Source organism: Peromyscus leucopus, chromosome 22 (assembly GCF_004664715.2).
Source record: "Peromyscus leucopus breed LL Stock chromosome 22, UCI_PerLeu_2.1, whole genome shotgun sequence".
Lineage (NCBI taxonomy): Eukaryota > Metazoa > Chordata > Mammalia > Rodentia > Cricetidae > Peromyscus > Peromyscus leucopus.
The window spans coordinates 49,101,024-49,123,508 of NC_051081.1; the positions used below are offsets into that span (position 1 = coordinate 49,101,024).

A 22,485-nucleotide genomic window follows, 5' to 3' on the forward strand; every position below is an offset into this window, starting at 1 on the left:
CCCCACAGCTACCTTCACTCAGATTGTTTGCAGCCTTTGTCTCCTTAAGTGTCCTTAATAGAGAAGGTGATGTGTCATTACTGTGAAAGGGAGTCAGTTAGAGAAAAAGCCCAGCAGCCTGCGTGTTGATGCATAGTCTTCATAGGTGGTAATGCTTTAGCACTGCTGTTCTACTGAGATCCTTTTAAAGACCTGACTTGAAAATATGCACGTGTCGGGTGTTTTAGCTGGAGCCCACACAAGTCTCACAGGGTGGCCCTGTTGCTGGAGTTCACAAGACACTGCTGTTTATTTTTTCGTGTGACCTCCTGAGTTTATAGTTCCTGCTCTAAGCTTGTCCAGTGTTTTGTCATGAATGTCATGTATAGTTGTGGACTTGTTTAGGGCTGGGGACGTGGGTCAGTGAGTAAAGTCCTTTCTGTGCAAGCGTGGGGAGCTGAGTGCAGGTCCCAAGTGTGATATGAAAACCAGGCATCGCAGGGCAGGCCGGCAACCCCAGTGCCGAGCTGTGGAGGAAGAGCCCTGGAGCTGGACTGGCAGATGGTTGTGAACGGTCCGGAGGGTGCAGGGAACTGAACTTGGGTTCCTGCACGTCTCAGCTCTTAACTACCAGGACTTGGCAAATTCTTGAACAAAGTGAATCTGTTCAGAATAAGTTGTTTATCAGCTTTTCAGAGAGAAGTGATGACTCGGGTGACAGCTTTGCATGTGCTTCTGAAGTTTGTTTTTACTCACAGGGAAACGCCGTGTGTAGTTCACCAGATTCTCTGTTCCTTGCAGCTCTGAAGTGTATAGATTAAACTTAGAACAAGGGCGGTACCTGAACCCTCTGCAAACGGACGCCGCGTGAGTACTTCAGCCCTATGGCTGCATTGACTTTGTCCAGGAGATGGCGCCAGAGGCTCATGCCATCAGATGACCCAGTTACACTCGCAGCCCACAACCTGGGCCCCAGTTGATAGGGTATCATTAACTGTGTTCTGAGCTGCAGTTCTGATTGAGTTCCGTGTCTTCTCTGTTCCTGATGCCATCAGTCCATCTGTGTTTGTGGTCTACACCAGGCCTAGGTTTGCTGCTGAGCAGATAAATCCATGAAGGAGTCAGGGTTTTTGTTGTTGTTAAACAAAAAGATTTGCTAAGGAGGCCAGACGAGTCCTTAGAAGTTGAAGTTCTCATGCAAAAAGATTTGTAATTTAATCCCAGCACTCGGGAGGCAGAATTGGGTGGATCTCTCAGTTCAAGGCCAGCCTGGTCTATATAGCAAGTTTCAGGTTAGCCAGGGCTATATAGAGAAACTTTGTCTTAATATAACAACAACAAAACTTCTGACTGACTTTTAAAAATGCAGTTTATTATTTTTACTTGTAGTATTAAGTTTTCACCCATGCTTTGTTTTGTGGTATTTTTTTATTTTATTTATTTATTTATTTATTTATTTATTTATTTATTTATTTTTTGAATTCAGCCTCCAGTGACAGCTGGTTCTGTCAGGGTCTATTCTGTCTCTATACACTGAGATAGGTGGCTGTCCAGGGGCCTCTGGCCTCACTGGGATAAGTGGCCTGTCCAGGGCCTTGATGCCCCACCGGGATAGTGGCCTGCCCAGGGCTCTGCTGCCCCACCAGGATAGTGGCCTGTCCAGGGCCTGCAGCTAGGCAGACTTGGAAGCTGGACTCCATCTGTACTTACAGAACTGACTTTGCCTTGTCTCTGTGAGAGGTTTCTGAGAGGAGAACATGGAGAGGTAAAACTTCCAAGCTGGCAAGATGGTTTTGTTTTGCACTGGCTTAAAATACTTTTAATTAAAAAAAAAAATGTAACTTCATAATACATGATTGCATACTAAAAAAATTATCTGCTCTTTAGCTGCTTGATTTCTTGTTCATAACCTCTGTTATTTATTACGTATCCTTTATACTCTGGACACGGTTGAACATTTTGTTCTTTAATTTAATCCTCACAATAACCCATTGAGGTAGGTCAAAATTCACTTCAGTGAGTAAGAAAATGAGGCTTTGTTTGTCCTCCAGGTCTTGAGATTGCCATAGTGATGACCTGTGTTCTTAAGAATGTGGCATTGCCTTGGAGGAAATAGAAGGGCCTTTCTTCCCGTGGTGGAATAGTATTTCAGAGGGAGGGCCTCTCCTGTCTGCCATCCAGCAGGTGGTGTCACCCTGGGTAGCGGGGGCTCTGGTGACTGTGAGCCAAGCCCTGACTCACCCGTACCTCGATGCATTCCATGGAGATGACAGCCTGCGTGTTTCTGTCCATGGCATTTGGGTGGGCTACAGACTTAGAAGGCTTGTGGGTTCCTCTTCCCTGGCCTAGACGCTCCCTAACACTCCTGTCCTGGGTTTGCTTTCCTCTCTTAGGGAGAACAATGTTTGCGACATCAATGCAGTGCATGGCTTGTTCGCCACGGGGACGATAGAGGTTAGTGCGTGTTCGATTCATTTTTGTCAGTGTGTTTCCGTTTGTTTGCAGGTCCGTTTAGTGTGTGTGTGTGTGTGTGTGTGTGTGTGTGTGTGTGTGTGTGAACATGCGCACACTTGCTACAGTGCTTTGTGGAGATAAGAAGGCAACTTACTGGAGTTGATTTCCTTCTTCCATATGAGCCCTGGGGTTGAACTCGGGTTGTCGGTCTTGCAGCGAGTTCCTTACCTGCTGAGCCGTTTTGATGGGCCTGCAGCTCTGTCTTCATTTTCTGGGAGCCGGAGAGATGGCTCAGCAGTTAGAGGTGAGTCTTGCTCTGGTAGAGGACTCAAATGTGTTTCCACCTCCCGGGTAGGGCAGCCCGCACTGCCTGTGCCTCACACTCTGTGGGAAGCTGACGCCATCTGCTGGCCTCTTTGGGCATGTGCACCCACAGGCTCACACCTCTACACAGATACGCATATGTCGTAATGAGAAATAGAGGCCTGCCTGGCATGGAGGCCTAGGCTTGGTCCCCAGCACTGCCTAAATCAGTGAGCCAATCAAGTAATCAGTCAAGCCAATTAATTAATCAGGCCTCAGCATTTAATTTCTGAAAAATTTACACCTTTAGAAATGTTGGAAACAGCTGGACGGGGTGGCGCATGCCTTTAATCCCAGCACTCAGGAGGCAGAGGCAGGTGGATTTCTCTGAGTTTGAGGCCAGCCTGGTCAGTCAGCCAGGGCTACACAGAGAAACCTTGTCTTGAAAAATTAAAATTAAAATAAATAAATAAATAAATAAATAAATAAATAAATAAATGAGAAAATAAATGTCAAAAACATAGTTCAGTGATTGCATTCTATACACCCCTCCTTTTTATAAAAAAATAAAAATGTTGATTTATTTAAAAAATATTTTCTGAGCCATTTGAAAGTAAGTCATGGATATTATGGCATTTCATGCCTAACTGTTTAAAGTATAATTCTTAAAAATAAGGATTCAAGGGCCTGGAGAGATGGGTCAGAGGTAAAGAGCACTGGCTACTCTTCCAGGGGACCCAGGTTCAATTCCCAGCACCCACATGGTGGTTTACAACTGTAACTCCAGTTCCAGGGATTCCAGCACCCTCACATACATGTAGGCAAAGCACCAATGCACAAAAAATAAAAATAAATTATTTTTAAAAAATGACCCAAGCTGAGAATGGTAGATCATACTCCTAGCATTTGCTGGACATTGTTGGAGAGTCAAAAGAGGAAGGCCAGCCTTGGCTACACAGTGAGTACCCCAGGCTAATCTTGACTATGTAAGTTCTCATCTCAAAAAGCCGAAAAAAGGTAAAAAGTAATACAGATTAAAGCAAATACCTGTCCCATAGTCTTAGCTACTCAGGAGGCTGACACAGGAAGGAAGGAAGATCACTTGAGCCCAGGAAGTGGAGGCTAGCCTGGACAACAGAGGGAGGTCCTTATTCAGACAACTAACAGACAAAGCCATGTAGCAGGAATCTTAAAAGTTCTTATTGATAAAATCAAACCCAGAGCCAGGTATTGGGGTGAACTGGAAGATCAGAGAGACAGAACAAGCCACAGCTATCTCACCTCGCCGGATCCTCAGCTGGTCTTGTCTCCTCAGATTGGAGGCCTCTGAGTCCTCATCCCAATGGCTCTCAGCTGAATTACTGCTCAAAAGCCTGAATACTTAACCAGCCAAAACCTTAACCAACCAAAAGCTTCTAGTTTCTGGTCCTCACGCCTTATATATCTTTCTGCTTTCTACCACCACTCCCTGGGATTAAAGGTGTGTGTCACCATACTTGGCTATTTCCAATGTGGCCTTGAACTCACAGAGATCCAGAGGGATTTCTATCTCTGGAATGCTAGGATTAAAGGTGTGAGTGCCACCATTTTCTAGCCTTTGTATTTAGTGGCTGTCTGTTCTCTGACCCCAGATAAATTTATTTGAGTACACAATATTTTGGGGAACACAATACCACCCACAAAGCCATAAATACCTTTCTCATAAAATCAGTACTTTTAGTATTACTAAGAAGTTTAACATTGATTTATGTAAAATACAAATGTCTTTATTGCTCCTTCTTTCCGTAAATGCCAATCCAAGGTTTATGTGTATAGATGGAACTTTTTCGTTACTCGTTTCCTTAATTATGAAAGTAAATCACCTTGCGGTGAAGCATGACAGTGCCAGGATTATAGGTTCAAAGCTAAGCTGTGATTCTTCATGAAATTAGTGGTAGTAAATCTTATTTTTGGTACATGTTTGAAAATTTTCTAGTAGCAGCTTTTACTTAAGATTGGGTTTTCCTTTGTTCAGGGTCGAGTGGAATGCTGGGATCCAAGAGTGAGAAAGAGAGTCGGCGTGTTGGACTGTGCGTTAAATAGTGTCACCGCAGACTCAGAGTAAGTAGCAATCAGTTGCCTTCGGATAGGTCAGCGTGACAGCGTGTCGTGCACTGCTAGCAGATGGAAGTCCTTCTGCCTCACACCTGAGACCGGTGTCTGCAATGGCTGTAACAGTTCTTTCCTGTGAAGCTGGGGGCAGGCCGGGGAGATGGCCTCCCTCCAGGACTGCACAGAGCGCACGGCACGCTGCTTCAGCTGCTGTGGGATTGTCTGGTCTGCTGTTAGAACTGGTATTTCAGTTCTGCAGGATCACTGATCGGGTGGGACCATTACTTCAGTTAGCTGGTGAGTTAGCGGGCTGAAAAGTGTGCTTGGAATGCTCTGTGGAGGGGGCAAGTGATGACGGTTTTCTTCTTCTTGGTCGATTTCCTACACTTGAAACATTTAGAGAGTGGTACATACTCGAGAGAGAAACCCTGTACCACAAGTAGTGGATTGAATTAAGAGGCAAGCATCTTTGTGTGTGTGTCCCCAAACTCACCGGTGTGGGCTGCCTTCACAGGCTGGCACCCCTGCCCAGGTGTTTGCTGTGGGATATGAAGGCAGGCTCCCCTCTTGCAGATCCTTGTCCTGGGCTTACTTGCTGAATCAGTTCAGAAATGCCTTCCTCTGGACTCCTGTATTCACCGTCCCCCGCCCTCCCCGCCCCCCATCCTCAGCTACTGCAGAGAGAATTGACACCCTCTGTTGACGTGCCGTGTGGGAGGTGAAGTGTCCGATGATCACAGGCTGCGGTGACAGTAAGCACCCTTCCAGTTACGGCAAAGGGTTCCCACCTCTAGGGTGGGAGTTCCTGATTCCTTGGAAAACTCTGTTTATATGGAGCATCTTAGTTGGCTGATGCAGCTGTGGGTTCAGTCCTCAGTGGGAGAGCGTCTGGAGTGTGCGGGACTGCGGGTTCAGTCCTCAGCACCACAGTAACAAGCAGTCCAGTGGAAAACAGAAGAGCAGAAACAGAGAGATATGTCCTTCTACATAGACAAATCTTCCTCTGTGTGTTAAGAAATACATTGATTTGTGTGTCTGGTTTAAACTATTACATGCAGAGTGACAGTAGAAGCAGTTAAGTGGTCATCAGCGTCATTAATCATGACACGGTGTAGAGAACATTAAGCAATTTTAAGCCAGGAAGTTCACTCCCACATAGAATAAACTAATGCAGAAATGCATAATAAGGTTTGTTGTTGAAGATTAGGCGTGTGTGTGTGTGTGTGTGTGTGTGTGTATATACACTAGTGCAGGTTCCTGTGTGAGTGTGTGTGTGTGTACACTAGTACAGGTTCCTGTGTGTGTGTGTGTACACTAGTGCAGGTTCCTGTGTGAGTGTGTGTGTGTGTGTACACTAGTGCAGGTTCCTGTGTGTGTGTGTGTGTGTGTGTGTGTGTGTGTGTGTGTGTACACTAGTGCAGGTTCCTGTGTGTGTGTGTGTGTGTGTGTACACTAGTGCAGGTTCCTGTGTATATGTGTGTGTGTGTGTGTGTGTGTGTGTGTGTGTGTGTGTTGTGTACACTAGTGCAGGTTCCTGTGTATGTGTGTGTGCGTGTGTGTGCGTGTGTGTGCGTATGTGTGTGTACACTAGTGCAGGTTCCTGTGTATGTGTGTGTGCGTGTGTGTGTGTGTGTGTGTGTGTGCAGGTTCCTGAAGAGTCAGAGGAGAGCACTGCACCCTCGAGAGCCTGAGCTGTAGGTGGTTGTGAGCCGCCCAGTGGGTGCTGGGACCAGATTCTAGTTAGTCCTCTGTAGAGCGGTTTGCGCTTTTCCCCCCAGAGCCAGATCTTCAGTGCCCAAGTCAAAAAAATGAGTGTCTGCAGAAAGTAAGAAAATCAGATATGTTACAGGTTCTGAAGAAAGTAGAGAGGTTCGTTTTCTCTCCCCTCTAGGCATTGGTTTGTCTTTGAATTACAGTTGAGATGTGTGCTCTGTTCACTCTGTCGTGAGCATCACATTCTGGGCTTCCCTCCCTCCCTCCTTCCCTCCCTCCCTCCCTCCCTCCCTCCCTTCCTTTTTTCTGTTTTGTTTTTTGTGAGACATAGTCTTACTCTAGCCCTGCCTGGCCTAGAACCCTGTAGACCAGGCTGGCCTCAAACGCTGGGATCCAAGGTGTGCACCCGATGACCTGAGTCAGTCTCTGGGACCCACGTGGGTGGAGGAGGACTGACTCCAGAGAGTTGTCCTGTGACCTCCAGGTACACTCCTGTGTGTATTCACACACTTTTCTTTTTAAAGCAAACAGATCTGCAGCAGTCACATGCTATATCTTAAGGCTATATAGAAATTCAAATAGAAATGCAGTGACTATAGGAGATGTGATACCAGACCATCTGAGGAAAAGTCATCTGACTTTGGTCTTTAGAAATAGGAGAGTACTTTTTTGTTTTAGTTTCTCAAGACAGGGTTTCCCTGTGTATCCCTGGCTGTGCTGGAACTCACTCTGTAGACCAGACTGGCCTCGAACTGGGAGATTCGCCTGTCTATGCCTCTGCAGTCCTGGGATTAAAGACATGGGCCACCGCATCTGGCTGAAATATGGAAATATCTTTTAAAAATAAAATTGACTCCCAGGGCAACCAGGACTGTTGGACAGAGAAGCCTTGTCTCTGGGGGAAATTGACTCACATTTTGTACTGAATTCTTTTGTCCTTTAGAGGTAAGGCATTTCCAGCTGTCATAGTTGAGTATATTTGCTAAAAGCAGTCATTTTGACAATAATTATATTTAGCTTGACCAAAGATGCTAAGCCATTTCTGAAACGGAAAGGATAGCAATAGCTCACCTGCCATACAGTAGAATTTAGCCAACCAGAGCCCCCAAGAACATCGAGAAGGTTTACAGCTGAGTAATTATTTCCCAAACATCTGGAATTCGAATTTCTAGGTTATAACATACATGTGTGTCCAGGGGCTTGGATACATGCTCGGTTGTCCTACAGAAATTGTCCTACAGAAACCTAGTATAAATGTAAGCGTCTACCGACCTATCGAGGGACACTGTCTCCCGGGACACAGCTTACCCTCCTCCCTAGCAGGTCTCATCATTCTTCTCTTCTTTTTCTTTTCAGTTTTATTACATTTACTTATTTGTTTTTCATGCATGGGGCACACCCATGCTGCTTCATGTATGTGGAGGTCAGAAGTCGTCTCTCGCTCCACCGGTGGGTCCAGTGCCAGGCTTGGAAGCAGGTGCGCGCCCCATGTTGGCCCCACTGAGCCTTCTCTCTAGCCTGTTTGTTCTGTGAGCCAGGTTCTCACTCGTGCATGCTGCCTGTATTCTTGGGCCTGAGTCAGTTTCTGGTACACAGTATACACACACCACCACACCCAGTTTATTGTTTAGAAAGAGCAGAGGATGGCAGTTCAGTAAAGCTACCTAACTGCTTAGCAGATCATGATTTGGGTTGTTTGGGTTGTTGTTTGGTTGGTTTTCGAGACGGGTTCTCTGCCCTGGCTGTCCTAGAACTCACTCTGTAGACCAGGCTGGCCTTGGACTCACAGAGATTCGCCTACCTCTGCCTCCTGAGTGTTCCACATCATGCCTGGCTATTTATTTTCTCTTTTTATATTAAAACATGTTTGTTTTTTGAGATAAGCTCCCTTGTAGCTTCAGGCTGGCCTCGAGCTCACTGGGTAGCTGAAAATGGCCTTGAACTCCTAATGCACTTCCTCCCCAGTGCTAGAGCAGTTTATATTTATTTGCCCGAGACTTGGTGAGTCCTCTATATACAGGAAGTGATGTTTTCGTTGGGTACTTTACTTTGATGTGCTCTGTAGAAGAAAATTCCGTCAGTGGCATACTCGGTGTTCAGCTTTTGAGAACTGTTTCAGAAGCATGTTTGTGGAGGGAAGGGTATGTGAATACACCTTTCCATAGGAAAGAAGAACCTACAGTTGCCACAGTGTTTTATTACATTTTTGTGAGCTTTCTATAAACAGGACAATAGCCTCGTGTGGGTATAGTCATGGGAAAACACCCAGAGGCATACCAAAATGTTCAAAATAGTTGGCTGGTTTTTTTTTGCTGATTAAGTTTCAAATGATCTTATTGTATGTTATCATTTTTATAAAGATTTATTTGTTTTTAATTATATGTGTGTGTCTGTACCTGCACATGAAGGCCAGAAGAGGGTATTGGGTCCTCTGAAACTGGCACCACTATCTGGTCCTCCAGAAGAGCAGCTGGTGTTCTTAACCACTGAGCCATCTCTCCAGCCCCGTATTTTATCTTTTATGTTTAGCTTTATGTTTTCCCTGCAGCCTGCGGCCTGTCGTTTCTGTAATTAAACTGCAGAAGGTTAAGTCGCTATCACTGGACAGAGGGGGAGGCTGCTCTTCTTTTCCATGAGTGATTGACATCTGTCTTGTCTGCCTGAGGAAGCCTGCAGACTTACCAAAAAACCAGGAAGAACTAGTGTGGCAGTTACATAGTTTGGTTAGGAAATTAATGTGCATAAGTCAGTGACTTTGGTATTGATTAGCAATACCCCAGTAGGAGGAGGCAGTAGACCGAAGTTCTCATAACATGAACTCCACAATTATTGAAGGATTCATTTACCTGAAGAAAATGATAAAGTTGCATTATAAAATAAACCTTGGTGAAGTAGGAAAATACTTCCATATGAAAAATTATTCTAAAGTTCATTTGGAAGAGGAGTGACGGAATTTTTGTAGACCAGAGGCCTCCTTTCCAACTGCTGCTCAGAGCAGCTCCAGGCTGGGTCTTTAGGTGGCAGGAGAGGCTTGCTGATGCCCTGGGTATCAGCCTGGCCTGGAGTCCTGGCCAGCAACACGTGGTCCTAAGGACTGAAAGCACAGCCATTGTCCTCTTGTTTGGTGAGGTGTGAGCTCACTGTGTGGCCCTGGCTCAGCCTCCTGAGTGCTGGGGTTCCAGGACACAGCCAGCCCCTGTCCACTGCTGACCCAATGTCTGGTTGTCCACCTCCATCTTTAGTGCTGGAGTGTGAGGACTCTAGTCCTGCCCCTTGTTCTACCTGCAGTGCGTTACAGGTCCTAGGGCCTTCATTCGGGTATTCATCTTTTATCTCGCATGGATGGAATTGACCTATTTCATTTTGAAACAATTTTTTTTTTTCTGGAGCTGAGGACTGAACCCAGGGCCTTGCACTTGCTAGGCAAGCGCTCTACCACTGAGCTAAATCCCCAACCTGGAAACAGTTTTAATTATGGATGTCTGTGTGTATGTATATGCCCGTGAGTGCAGGTGCCTGCAGAGGTCCAAGGTGTCAGGTCCCCTGGAGCCACCTGACATGGGAGCCGGGACTTGAACTTGTGTCCTCTGCAAGAGTAGTACATGTTCTTAACCACTAAGCCCTCTCTCCTGCCTCGGTGAAGTTGATTTTACATCGGATGTAAGCACACCCATGTCCCAAGATAAATTGTTTCCCTGAGTGAAGATGGGGCTGTTCGGGGCTGGGGAGATGGCTCATTCAGTGAGATGCTCGCTAGCTGTACAAGGCATGACTTAGTTCAGATCCCAGCATCCCTGTCAGCCAGGCACAGCAGCACACACACGTGATCCCAGAGCCGGAGACGTAGAGATGGGAAGATCCTGGAGGTTCCTGACTGGCAAGCTCCAGAATTACTGACTATCCTACTTCAAAAGTACAGTGGATTGCACTAGAGGAAGATAACTGAGGTTGAGCTCTGGCTCACATGCATGAACATGCACACACATGTGCACATGTACACACACACACACACACACACACACATTTCTGAAAACAGGCTTCCATTGTCTGAACAGAAAGGATGGTAGAGGTGGGTTAGGGTTACATTTGTATGTGAAATGTCTTTTCTATTGTGAAGGTTTGGGTGCAGTTAGACTGTAAACAGATAGCTGGGAATAGGATTTTCCTTGTCAGATTTGAAGTGAAGACAAATGATGAGCCTGTTATTTAGTAAAAGGAGGTTTGGTCCACAGTCACAGAGAACAACATTTGTCTTTCAGGATAAACAGCTTGCCCACCATCTCTGCACTGAAGTTTAATGGCGCCTTGACCATGGCAGTTGGAACATCCACAGGGCAGGTAAATACGTCCCAGGTGGAAACTTCACATGTAAGCCAGTATTTTGGATATGTATTGGGAGACACATACTTGGGACAGGGAGTGAGGCTGTTCTCTTTTGGCTAGATGGAAAGAGTGTTCCAGAACGCTATATCCTTCTAGCACCTGGGGAGATTTGTCTAGGTCCTTTGGAATTGGAGGTGAAGTGGCATAGTCCTCAGACATTTGTGTGTGTGTGTGTGTGTGTGTGTGTGTGTGTGTGTGTGTGTGTGTGATTTTTTTTCTAAGATGTTTCTCTGTGTAACAGCTCTGACTGTCCTGGAACTCACTTTGTAGCCCAGGCTGGCCTCGAACTCACAGATCCAACGGCCTCTGCTTCTCCAGTGCTGATATTAAAGGCGTGCGCCACCACGCCAACTCAAGGTGTGTTTCTTCTCACACAATACTTCATCCTGGTGTCCACAGAACTTGCCTTGTCTTCCCAGTCTGGATGTATGTCTTTCCTTCCTTCTTCCACACTCTTGTGAGTTGTCCGACCCCAGAGGATGGAGATAACCTGCAATAGATTTACTGCATCTCATGGGGCCTGGAGGGGACCTGTCACCTAAGATGGGAAAACCCAGCTTTCTGGCCTCCCCTGCCTCTAACGATGGAAGTCTGTCTTGGACCTGCCAGGCCCTTTCCTGCTGAGGCATGCACTGGCCACCTTCTCTGTCATGTCACCTGTCACCTGCTGTGTCCTGGCCATCCTACAGATCCTCTGATTAGCAAGTGAAACACCATCCTACAAACCTCTGTTCCTTTCCTATGTAGATGAGTAATGGTCAAATCATATACCTAAAAGCTGCTCCTGGGCTTGACGTCCTACAACTGTATTCTAAGGGCTGACTTTCCTGTCAGCATTCTGTTAGCTGAGCCCCCTCCCCAGTTCCTGGCGTTGCTACTTTTCTGTGTGCTGTTTTGAAAGTGGCTTGTCTGACTAGGACGAACTATTCTCTTCTAGGTATTGCTCTATGATCTCCGCTCCGACAAGCCGTTGCTAGTCAAGGATCACCAGTACGGGCTGCCCATTAAGTCGGTTCATTTCCAGGACTCGTTAGATCTGGTCTTGTCTGCAGACTCCAGAATTGTCAAAATGTGGAACAAGAACTCCGTACGTACTTCGTGCTGAGATTGCTCCCCGTTTTCCTTGCCTCTTCCCGGTGCTTCTGTTCATTCCGTTGTGGTTTGGAGGCTTGTGTGGGTCCCTGAGAGGGGGGGTGCTGAGTGGCCGTCTGGGAAGGAGCCTGTCTGCAGGGAAGGAGCGTCCCACTTGGCTGGCCCTGGCTGGCAGCGTTCTTCTCATTTGGTTAAGTGCACTGTGCTGTCCCATGCGTGAGGAAGCCAGGACAACTGAGGACTGAACCCAGGGCATCAGGCGTGGCGGCGAGGGTCTCTGCCCCCAGCTGTCTTTCCAGACCCTGGCTTGCATGTTAGAAGTACGTTAGAGGAGAAAAATCGCCATGAAAGGGAGTCTGCCCCTGAAGAGCCAGCCTCTTGTCTTCCTGTGGTCTGTGAGGGTGTGTGTGTGCTGTAGCGCCCTGGGGATTGGAGGGTAGTTTGGGTGTTAGTCCTTCCACCATGGGTTCCTCATGGAATCATGCAGGTCCTCAGGGCGGCCCAGCAAACGCTTTGACCTGCCCAGCCATCTTGCCAACTCCATCCCGAGAGCTAGAGGCTCACTCGCCACCCCTGCAGAGTCTCAGGGCTGCTGATTGTCTTTCCACAATAGTGTCGCTGTGTGGCCCAGGGTCATACCTCCACCAAGCAGGGTTAGAGATGGTACCTGTACAGTAATTTCATATGTCTGTCTGTCTGTCTGTCTGTCTGTCTGTCTTTGGTGGTGGTACTAGGATTGAACCCAGGCCTTGCATGTGCTTGGCAAGCACTGTACCACTGAGTTACATCCTCAGTGTTCTTTTTACTTTTTATTTCAAGAGAAAGTTTTGGTAAGTGAATAGTGTTTTCCTAAGAATATTTGGATGCCAGGCGGTGGTAGCACATGCCTTTAATCCCAGCACTTGGGAGGCAGGGGCAGGTAGATCTCTGTGAGTTTGAGGCCAGCCTGGTCTACAGATCGAGTTCCAGGATAGCCAGGGCTACACAGAGAAACCCCGTCTCAAAAAAAAAAAAATTTTGTTTTTTTCCCCCTCAACTTCAAGTGTTAAAAGTAACACAATTCTGTATTGCTGATTTTAACCTACCTTCTTTTTTTTTTTTCCTCATTTATTTAAAAGTTTTTTTTTTTTTTTTTTTTTTTTTTTTTTTTTTTTTAAAGGCAGGGTATTATATAACTCAGGATATCCTTGAAGGGTAACCTTTAACTCCTGGCCTGTCTTGTCTGCTGGGCCTCCAGAGCACATGATTGTAGGTGTGTTCCACCAGGCTTAGGCTCATGTTTTTCATTTTAAAACCTAAGTATTAGCTGGGTTGGATGGCTCATGCCTGCCCTCTCAGTACTTAGGAGTTGAGGTAGGAAAATCAAGTTCAAGGCCAGCCTGGGCTAGAGTGAGACTCTGTCTCAGAACCATTTGAGAGGACTGAGAGTAACTCCATTACATCAATAAAATAAATATGTCGAAGTTTTATTCGTGTGTGTGTGTGTGTGTGTGTGTGTGTGTGTGTGTGTCTGTGTGTGTGTGTCTGTGTTCCTGCCGAATTGCTCAGGTGCCTTCCATGGAGAGGAATTGCAGGCATTTGCCAGCTCCCTGACTAGGGTGCCGGGAGCCGAGCTCAAGTCCTTTGGAAGGGCAGTGAGTGCTCTTAACTGCTGAACCATCTCTCCAACCCCATAGACTCTAAAAATTCTGTTTTCAATATATACACTAATTCTGCAGTCTAAAAAGTGTCCATTTAAAAACAGAAGACTGTCCTGAGGTGGCAGGAGGCCCAGGATTAAAAATTCTAGGTCATCCTCAGAAACCGGAGGGGCCTAGTCCGCACTCGCTGCCTAGGGCAGGTGCTGGGTTCTCTGGCTGCGAGGGACTCCCCACAGTCCATCCACCATCACTCTGGCTTTTCCAGCCAGTACTTGGGGGTTTTTAATTTTTCATTTTAGAACTAGAGAGATGGCTCAGTAGTTAAGAGCACTGGCTGCTCTTCCAGAGGACCCAGATTCAATTCCCAGCACCCACATGGCAGCTCACAGCTTTCTGTAACTCCAGTCCCAGAGGGTCGGATGCCCTCTGCTGGACTCCCCAGGCACTGCATGCACATGGTGCATAGTCATACATTGAATAAAAATAAGTTCTCAAGATCTTACTTTCAAGCTTTGCATTTTTATCTCCACACTTTCTTTATTCTTCTGGCTGTCTTGGTGTTCGCTGCCCTCCTTGAGATGTGTCCTTTCCATTGACTGTTTAGCTTACGAGAAGAATTCTTGGAAACATTACCCTGATGCTTGCAGGGGCCTTGACCTGCTTTGTAGACTTTGGGTTTGGAGGGTTTGAGGACTCTTGGGGGATTTGGCATATCTTAGACGAATAATTTTTCTGGCAATTTTAACTGATGGAAAAACTCTATTTAACTGGGTAGGGTGTGCTTGCCTATAACTTCAGCACTTAAGAGGCTGACTGAGGCAGGAGGACCAAGAGTTCGAGGCCAGCTTAGACTATGCAGCTTTAGACTCTGGATCACATAATAATCAAATGAAAAAGTCTTGCTGATTGTTTTAATTGTATAAATGCATACATTTTATTTATTTAGAGATAGTCTCACTCTGTAGAGAAGGCTTCCCTGGAACTCACAGTGTAGCTCAGGCCAGCCTCGAACTCACCCTCCTTCCTCTACTCTCGAATGCTGGGATTATAGTGGTGTGCCACCACAGCTGCCTCTTATTTCTGAAAACTCCCAAGATACTGTAAAGAAGGTGTTCCCTTGCCCTGGCTTCTGTCCTCCATAAGCTGGCGACCCATTCAGTTTAGCTGTGTCCTTCCAGGCCCCTTACTCCTGCATTCCTGTGCTCCAGGGTCGTGACCTGTTGTTCTGTGTGCTCCGTGTCTGTCACTCAGGCCATCAGCTTTGTTCTCTCTTCTTTTCCTTGCCACTCCTTCCCACTTCCCACTCTTGAGTGGGAGATAGCCGGGCGAGTTTCACTGCTCTGATGAACAAAACTTGGCCACTGTTCTTCCTGAACCGCGAAATAACCATCCTGCCTGGGCTCCGGCCCCACCCTCTTCTGGCAGTACCACATCCTGGTGTCAGTCTTCTGGTCCTGACTTATGGCTGCAGGAGCTGGCCGAGCTTGTCAGCGCCCCGCTTGAGGACACACACCGTGACTACAGCCATCAATTCCATTTTGGCACTTCTTGTTTCTTAAGACGGAACGCTTCCTCTTGACTAACAGATTACCCAGCTCTGTGTGACCTGCTTTCCTTGTTTATCTTTCTCTGGTCTCCTCCACCCCTGCCTCCTCCCGGGCCTTTGTTCTTCTCCTCATTTGCAGCAGTACAGTGGACTGCTCCCACATTGAAAGTCGAAGGTCTCAGCCCTCACGGGGTAGTGACTGGTGGTTTGTGTTCACAGGTTCTGTCTGGGACTTCGCTGCCTTTGGGTTTGGGTGATACTGCTGCACAGCTCACCTTCACCTGTCGTCCTCTCCTGTGTGACAGCATCTCCAAGACTTGGAGTCTTCTGTTTTGTTTTCAACAGGGCAACTTTCTACTGCAGTTTTATTTCTAAAAGGAGGATATTTGATAGGTTAATAAGACAAATAAGATTTTAAAGTATAAATTCTTTCAATTAGGTTATTTCTTTTACGTAGCACTAGGTGGATTGGGTCTCCATTTTTATTTTCTTTATGTGCCATTGCTAAAAAGCTGTCTTTGATGATCTTAGTAATTCACTTTTGCTTACTGTTTTAGGGGAAAATATTTACTTCATTGGAGCCAGAACACGACCTTAATGACGTTTGCCTCTATCCCAACTCAGGTAGGCACTCACGTTCCTGTGTTGTAGTTTTAAACTGCATTTGCTTCATAAGATAACATTGGCTCGGCCAGGACAGTTCTTGAGTTTTTCACTTACTTGGAAGAAGAGAGAGCAGGAAGTGGTGTGGATGATTCAGAAAGGGTCACTCTTCGTGACTCAGTGCTCAGCCCGCCTAGCTATTCGTAGAAACTGCTAACAAACTGCAGGGGGGCGGGAGGTGAAGCGCTATTTTGGTGTTTTCCTTTATGTGATTAGTAATAGCATGTGGAAATTGAGGTCAGGGATTTGGAGGAGGCTGGAGTCGCCTGGTGGCACAGATGGTTATAAAGGTGTGGGATCTACTGCATCATGTTCTGTTCGGCAAATTATATGATAGGTTTCAGATTTCAGCACCACATTCAGGGCAGATCCCGAACGGGGCCTGTGAGAATGAGAGTCCTCTCCGTCTCCGAGCTGCGTCCTCTAAGGATTAGAGGCACACACAGTTCTGCTGACAGGACATACAGCGAAGCCCGAAATGTCACCGTGCACGTGGAGACAGTACTGTGCCGGTGTGTTACCAGGAGTCAGGAGGCAGAACCGCAGGGGGGGCGATGGGGGCAGAGGAGGTTTTCGGTGCTTCCGTGGAGGGCAGTCATTGAGTGGGGCTAGGGTGGCTTTGTGGTGAGGAGATCACTGAAAGACAGCGTCAGAAGGATAACAAGGAGGATTGTGGGAGGGCTGAAGTGAACGGACAGGTGGCTGCAGGTGCTGGCAGCCCAGGAGTGACCTGAGTGTCACCAGAGGGTCCACGCAGACGAAGGTGGGCTGGCTTGGGACTGGCGTGCCTAGGAAGTAGTGTTCTGAGTCGAGGCAGCAAGCACACGTGAGTTTCTGACATCCAAGTATTAAGCAGTGCCAGGAGAGGCGTAGTGGCTGTTTGCCACGGCTGGCACCGGGACCCTCCTGGTGCACCGTAGTGTGACACATGCAGCCGGCCCCGCACTGACCACGGCCGGCACCCGGACCCCCCTGGTGCACCATGGCATGTGGTCTCCAGGTAAGCAGGTGTGCTGAGAGAATGTTCTTAGACAGGTAAACACACATTGACTGAAGAAGGGGAAGTGGGATGATCACCACAGGGCACATGTGAGGTTGTAGCTAGCAGGAGCCATTCTGTCGAGAGCAACGGGGAGAAGAGAGAGTGGAGAAACGTCACAGGACTGGTACAGTGGTGAAGCACCAGGCATTTCTGACCTGCGGTAGAACCTGAGCGGTCTGTGCTTGCAGCTGGGCCTGGAGGACTGAGCGGACTCACTGGTGTTCAGTCTGAGTGCAGAGGTGTCGGTCTGTCACTCACGGACTCCAACCCGAGCAGTCGGGGCCCACAGTTGTTCTTTCTGGCTGGCTTTGGGCTTTATTTTTGTTTGTGTATGTTGGGGTACTGAGAAAGAGTCTCCCTGTGTGTTGCAGCAACTTCCCTGAAGCTCACCACGTGGCCCAGCCTGGCCTCAAACTCTCATTCTCCTGCCTCAGCCTTCCGGGTACTGGGTTGTAGGCCAGTGACATCACTCCGGTTCTCTGCTTTCTTCCTTGCTCCATGAGCGGTCCTAGCAGTTGGGTAGTCGGCCAGGGTTAGTGACCTGGCTGCTATGTGGATGACCTTGGTTGGAATCTTCTGAAATGGATTCTGGTCACATGCTGCTAGGGAGGGGAGGTGGCACTGAGGAGCTTGTCACTTGCATGCCACCTGTAAGAGCTGCAGGGTCTTCTGCAGAGTTGAGGGGCTCGCAGGGAGGGTGCTGAGGTCCGAAGTGAGGTACTGAATGACCTGATGTGGATTCTGGGCCACAGAGGAAGCTCAGAGAGGAGGGAAGAGAGGGGAGGAGGAAGGTGGCGGGTGAGGGAGGAACAGTCTGAAAGGGTGGCAGAGGGTGGTAGGGGACCTTCATTCCAGAGGATACGGCCCCACGGACCGTGTGTGCGTGTCCCCGTCTCGTTCATTTGGTAAGGCCGGCCAGTCTTGTGGTAGAACATCTGTCTGTCTGTCTGTCTGTCTCTTGGATGTATGTGGTTGCCCTCTTGGTGTCATTTAACTTGTTTTCTGTCCCGTCCTGGGCCTAAAGTAGCAGTGAAGGGTTGATTGACCTTAGCAGTCAAGTCCCCCAACTTGATGGAACTTAGTGAGGTCCGTCCGCTAGCTAGCGTGATGAAGTGTGTTTAGGTTAAAGATCATGGACAAGCCGGGTATGGCGGCACACACTTTAATCCCAGCACTTGGGAGGCAGAGGCAGGCGGATCTCTGCGTTTGAGGCCAGCCTGGGCTACAGACCTAGTTCTAGGACAGCCTTGGCTACAGAGAAATCCTGTCTTTTGAAAGAAAAATAATAATAATCACGGACCGACGTTAAGCCAGACTGCAGGCTCTGCATGTCAGATCTCACCCAGCAGGATCCTGCTGGAGGATACGTTTGGTTTGGTGTGTTTGGGAATCTCCTTTACCATGTGTGGTTTGGACGAGGAATGGCTTTTTCTGTCAGATGACTTAGAAGAGGCGGATAGGTGCACACTAGCCAGGCCAGTAATTGTTTCACGAGACCATGGTGTAGTCAGGTGATGGCCCCGGCCCGTTGGCGTGGGCTCCTTGCTGTGCTTGGAGGCTCTGTTCTGTGCTTGCGTTACATACTTACTCTTCCCCTCTGCTCCGTGCTGTGGTCTTAATCTCTAGGTGCTTAATTGGAGTTTAGAAAAGCTAAACTCCCCTTTTCATATGTTCCCATACTCATTTTTGGAGTAATTAGAACCTAATCATGACACTTGTTTAGTAATGTTTTTCTGTTTGTAAGGCAGCTCAGAATATTGAGACATGATTTTTCCTTACTGGCTCATTTCCTGCTCTTTATCTGGCTACTCGGGCAGCCCCTGGCACAGCTTCCATGCATCGAGCAGCCATGCTGCACAGGTCAGGGCACTGGCAGGCAGCACAGCTCTGGGACCCGTGTGCACGCTTCGATGATGCAGGAACCACGTGAAAAGATGATGCGGGATCGGAGGTTCAGAGCCATTGGTAGAAAGGGAAGAAGGTGGGCTTTGGATTTGAGAAGACCTGCTTCAGGCTTAGTTATGCCCATGATGCCCCTCAGCTTTCTCACCTGCCACACACAGCTGCAGGAGAGCACCTGGACTGTGGAAAATGCCAAGTCGCTCTCCATCTCCCTCAGCATTCTCCAACAGCGCATGGCATGGCCAACAGCCACTGCGGTGTTTGCACACGGAGCCTTCCACGGTGAACTTATACTTCCCGTGTCAGTGAGAAGCTCATCAGGCAAATGCATCCTGCCGTCCCTCTTCCCAGAATGTCTGCCCTGACCCATTCAGAGTGACTGAAGCTGTGTGTTTCAGTGCCGTGCTCTTCAAGCATGGCCAGACAGCTTGCCTGCCAGCCTGCCAACCTGCCATTCTGTGCTTTTAACCTGAGGGCCCCTTGCAGGTTGACACTTTTGTACAGTACAGAAAAGATGGATTACTAGCAAAACGATCACGCGTGGGAAAACGCTGTCCTGTGGTTTTCTTTTGTCCTTTTTTGACACTGCCGTGTTAAGCCGCCTAGGGGCTCTTAGGTTCCTTTTATTTCCTGTGCTCTGATCTCCAGCCTGGGAGCAGGTTACAGGTGGCCCAGAGAATGCACCCGAGTAGCACTGCTTCTGGACTTGTGTCTTGAGCCTTGGTGAGCCTTTTCCTGAGTGTGTGTGTGTGAACGCTTGCACTGTTCTGTCAGATCTCTGTTCCCATTCCCATTGGAGGAGATGTCTTTGACTCCAGATGCTTATGTCTTTTCTCCCTCTGAACAGTGTGGTTTCTCTTGGGAGCGATGAGCAGCAGCATTTTGAGAAATTGAGTAGAAACACTGTCCCTAATTCCAGTCACCTCCAAAGAGGCTCATTAGAAAGGGCGGCCGCATTAACCCGTGGTCCCCGTTCTGCTCTTGGAGGCAGTGCTGCTGTTTAGTTTGACATTACGTTAGAAACAGAAAGCAGGCTGAGGAAGGCGGCTCGGTCGCTGCAGGGAGATGGCGGGGTTGTCCTGCATCTGTTGGTGGGATTTAGACTATTTAATGGTTTGTTTGATAATGTAAGAAGCCTTTTTATTTTATCTGTTTGGAGTAAGTTTTCGTGTTCCACATTATATGGGCGAGTGATGTTTATTGTAAAGGGCCCCATGCTCACTGAGATCACATAGACGCTTATCAAGGATCATGCATTGCCTTGTAGAGGAGCAGGTAAGTGTTGGCTGAGTTCATGTGTAGTCAGTCATGAGAGGATTGGCTGTAGTGCATCTTGCCGTCTTGGAGGTGCTGCAGAAAACTTGGGGGTACTTGCTGGCAACTGAACCATGTAATACCTGACACGAAGTAGCTAAATGTCTACAAGTGATGGATTTTTGGGTTGCTGGGGTTCTAAGGAATCCTTTGTTGAATGACAGAGCTCCCCTCCTGCCCGGTTTTGCTTTCTTGCAAGGGGGATGCCGTGGAGACTAAATTAACTCCCTAGTGGTTCATTCTTTTAAAATCCCCTAAGATGATCGTGGCACTCTGACATGTGGGTCTTAAGAAGATGTTTTCTGTGTGCGTGTTCTGCTTAAATGTGTGTCTGTGCACTACATGCACGCTTGGTGCCGAGAGTGGGCAGAAGAGGGTGTCGGGTCCTCTGGAACTGGAGTTAGAGAGTTGTGAGTCGTCATGTGGGCGCTGGGAACTGACCCTGGCTGTCCGCAAGAGCAACAGGTGCTTTTAACCACGGAGCATCTCTCCCCCTTGACGTGTGGGTCTCTTGGGGATAGCTCTATATAATGCTCCCTTAGGCATTTGATCTGCGGTCGATGGTGAAGTTCAATGCAAACATTCTGATGCTGGCATCTTTGTGCCCTGGAGTCCTGACTGCAGGAAGGACGAAGGACCTTTCTCTCTATTCTTCTTCTCATATTGTGCATCTTATGCATGAAGCTGGAAATGTTCCAGATCTGTGTAGAGCTGCCTGCCTCTCTGGACCTGCTCATGGCCTGAGCTCCTCAGGAAATTCATACATAGGGGTTCACATATGGGGAGTCAGCTGTCCTACGACTGAGGTCCCTTGCCCAGAAAGACAGCTTGCAGGTACTGGCAACTCAAGCCTTTCAAAACGTTAAACAAATAGAAAAGGGTACTTCTTGTCATGTGGTTAACTTTTTCATTGTGTTTGTTTTTAGGGATGCTTCTTACGGCCAACGAGTCCCCCAAGATGGGCATCTACTACATTCCGGTAAGAGCCAGCAGGAGCAGGCACAGGGTTTGTGTGTGAACTGGTCATGGGACAGCCTTTGGGCTCTGGGTGGCTGGGCCGCACCGCAGACTCACTGTAGACTCAGCGTGCTCTGCGGCTGAGTAAATGTCTCAGCATGCTGCTGTGGGATTGTTTCGTGCTGTCTTAGCACAGGCTTGAGAAAGCCAGTCTTCTCAGGCTTGCGTTGTTGTTTGCTCTGCTGTGGAGTGGTTCAGGATCTAGAACTCGGGGCTGTTGACTCAGAGTCCAGCACTCCTCTGCTTACCTCACGGCAGCCTGTTTCTGTTAGAAGTAAGGTGCACTTGAGAGAGGCCGTCTCAGATCACTATCTGTTATTATACTGTCACCCCTGAAGAATTGTTCTTCTGCACCAGGAGCCCCCACACTTTACCGTTTAGACTACAGAAGGAGAGAACAGAAAGATGTTCTCTTAGGAAGGCTGCCATTCGTGTAGAGCTGGCATTAGCCATTCTGAGGTCTCGGGGGAGAGGTGGGTGACGGGTCTTACAGATGGGAGGACTTGAGAGCCGTGGACTCTGACTGCTGTGGGCCACCAGCCGTGGGAAGTCTCCTCAGAGTAGCTCAGCTGCGTGTGGGTTGCTTTTTCCCGCTCCGCCCGCTGCTGAGCTCTGTTGTCTTGGGAATCTGATGCCGGCACTCCAGGCCGAGGTGTTTGTCCTGAGGCTGTTCAGACAGGAAGCTGCTGCCTTTCCTGAACTGTCACGGCCCCTCCCCCAGCCGCCCGGCCTCCGCTTGTGCCCGGTGCCCGTCTTCCCTGGTTCCCGCTGGTTCATAGGTATCCGCTGGCTGCCTCAGCCGTGTGCCAGGCACGGTGCCGGGTGCCAGCAGCATCACCGTGCACAGTCTGTCACCACTGCTCCATCCGGGGTTAAGACGGGAAGACAGGCGGGGTGGGGTCTGGCCGTGAGCTCTAGGAGGAAGACTCTTCGAGAGTGCCTGGGAGGAGAGACCCCTCCCCACTGGGGGCTAGGTGCCTGTGGGAAACTGAGTCAAGTGCCCAGAGTGACTTCAGGGAGAGCCTGGAGGTTGGTTCTGTAGACTAGCTGGAGGGGTGGGTGAGCCACAGGTGGAAAGGAGCGGCAGGAAACTGCCTGCCTGTGGGGAGAGCGCTCAGCGAGACTCCTGGGGCAGGGTAAGTGCCAGACTGGGAGGGGTCCGAAGTGTGGACGAGGGGCACCGGGAGCCTGGCCCACCGCGAGCAGCCAAGGGGAGCCAAGGCTGCCCTTCGGAAAGGTGGTTTTGGCTTATTTATTTTGTTGTTGTTGTTCCAAGTGATGGGGACTTGGGGTGCAAGAGCGAGAGGGGCTGATGCAGCCACCAGTGAGACGCGGCCTCTCGACTC

General features: G+C 48.5%; 1 protein-coding gene across 3 annotated transcripts in view; it reads left to right on the forward strand.

The window, feature by feature from the left end:
* Positions 1-22,485, forward strand: part of Nol10 (nucleolar protein 10) — an 84,651-nt gene that overhangs the window by 10,330 nt on the left and 51,836 nt on the right. For all 3 annotated transcript variants that reach the window (XM_028877687.2, XM_037198161.1, XM_028877689.2), the window contains 7 exons: positions 781-846; positions 2,373-2,433; positions 4,751-4,836; positions 10,800-10,878; positions 11,861-12,010; positions 15,759-15,825; positions 21,049-21,101. In XM_028877687.2, coding sequence (XP_028733520.1) covers positions 781-846; positions 2,373-2,433; positions 4,751-4,836; positions 10,800-10,878; positions 11,861-12,010; positions 15,759-15,825; positions 21,049-21,101 — 562 coding nt within the window. The remainder of the gene's footprint in view (positions 1-780; positions 847-2,372; positions 2,434-4,750; positions 4,837-10,799; positions 10,879-11,860; positions 12,011-15,758; positions 15,826-21,048; positions 21,102-22,485) is intronic.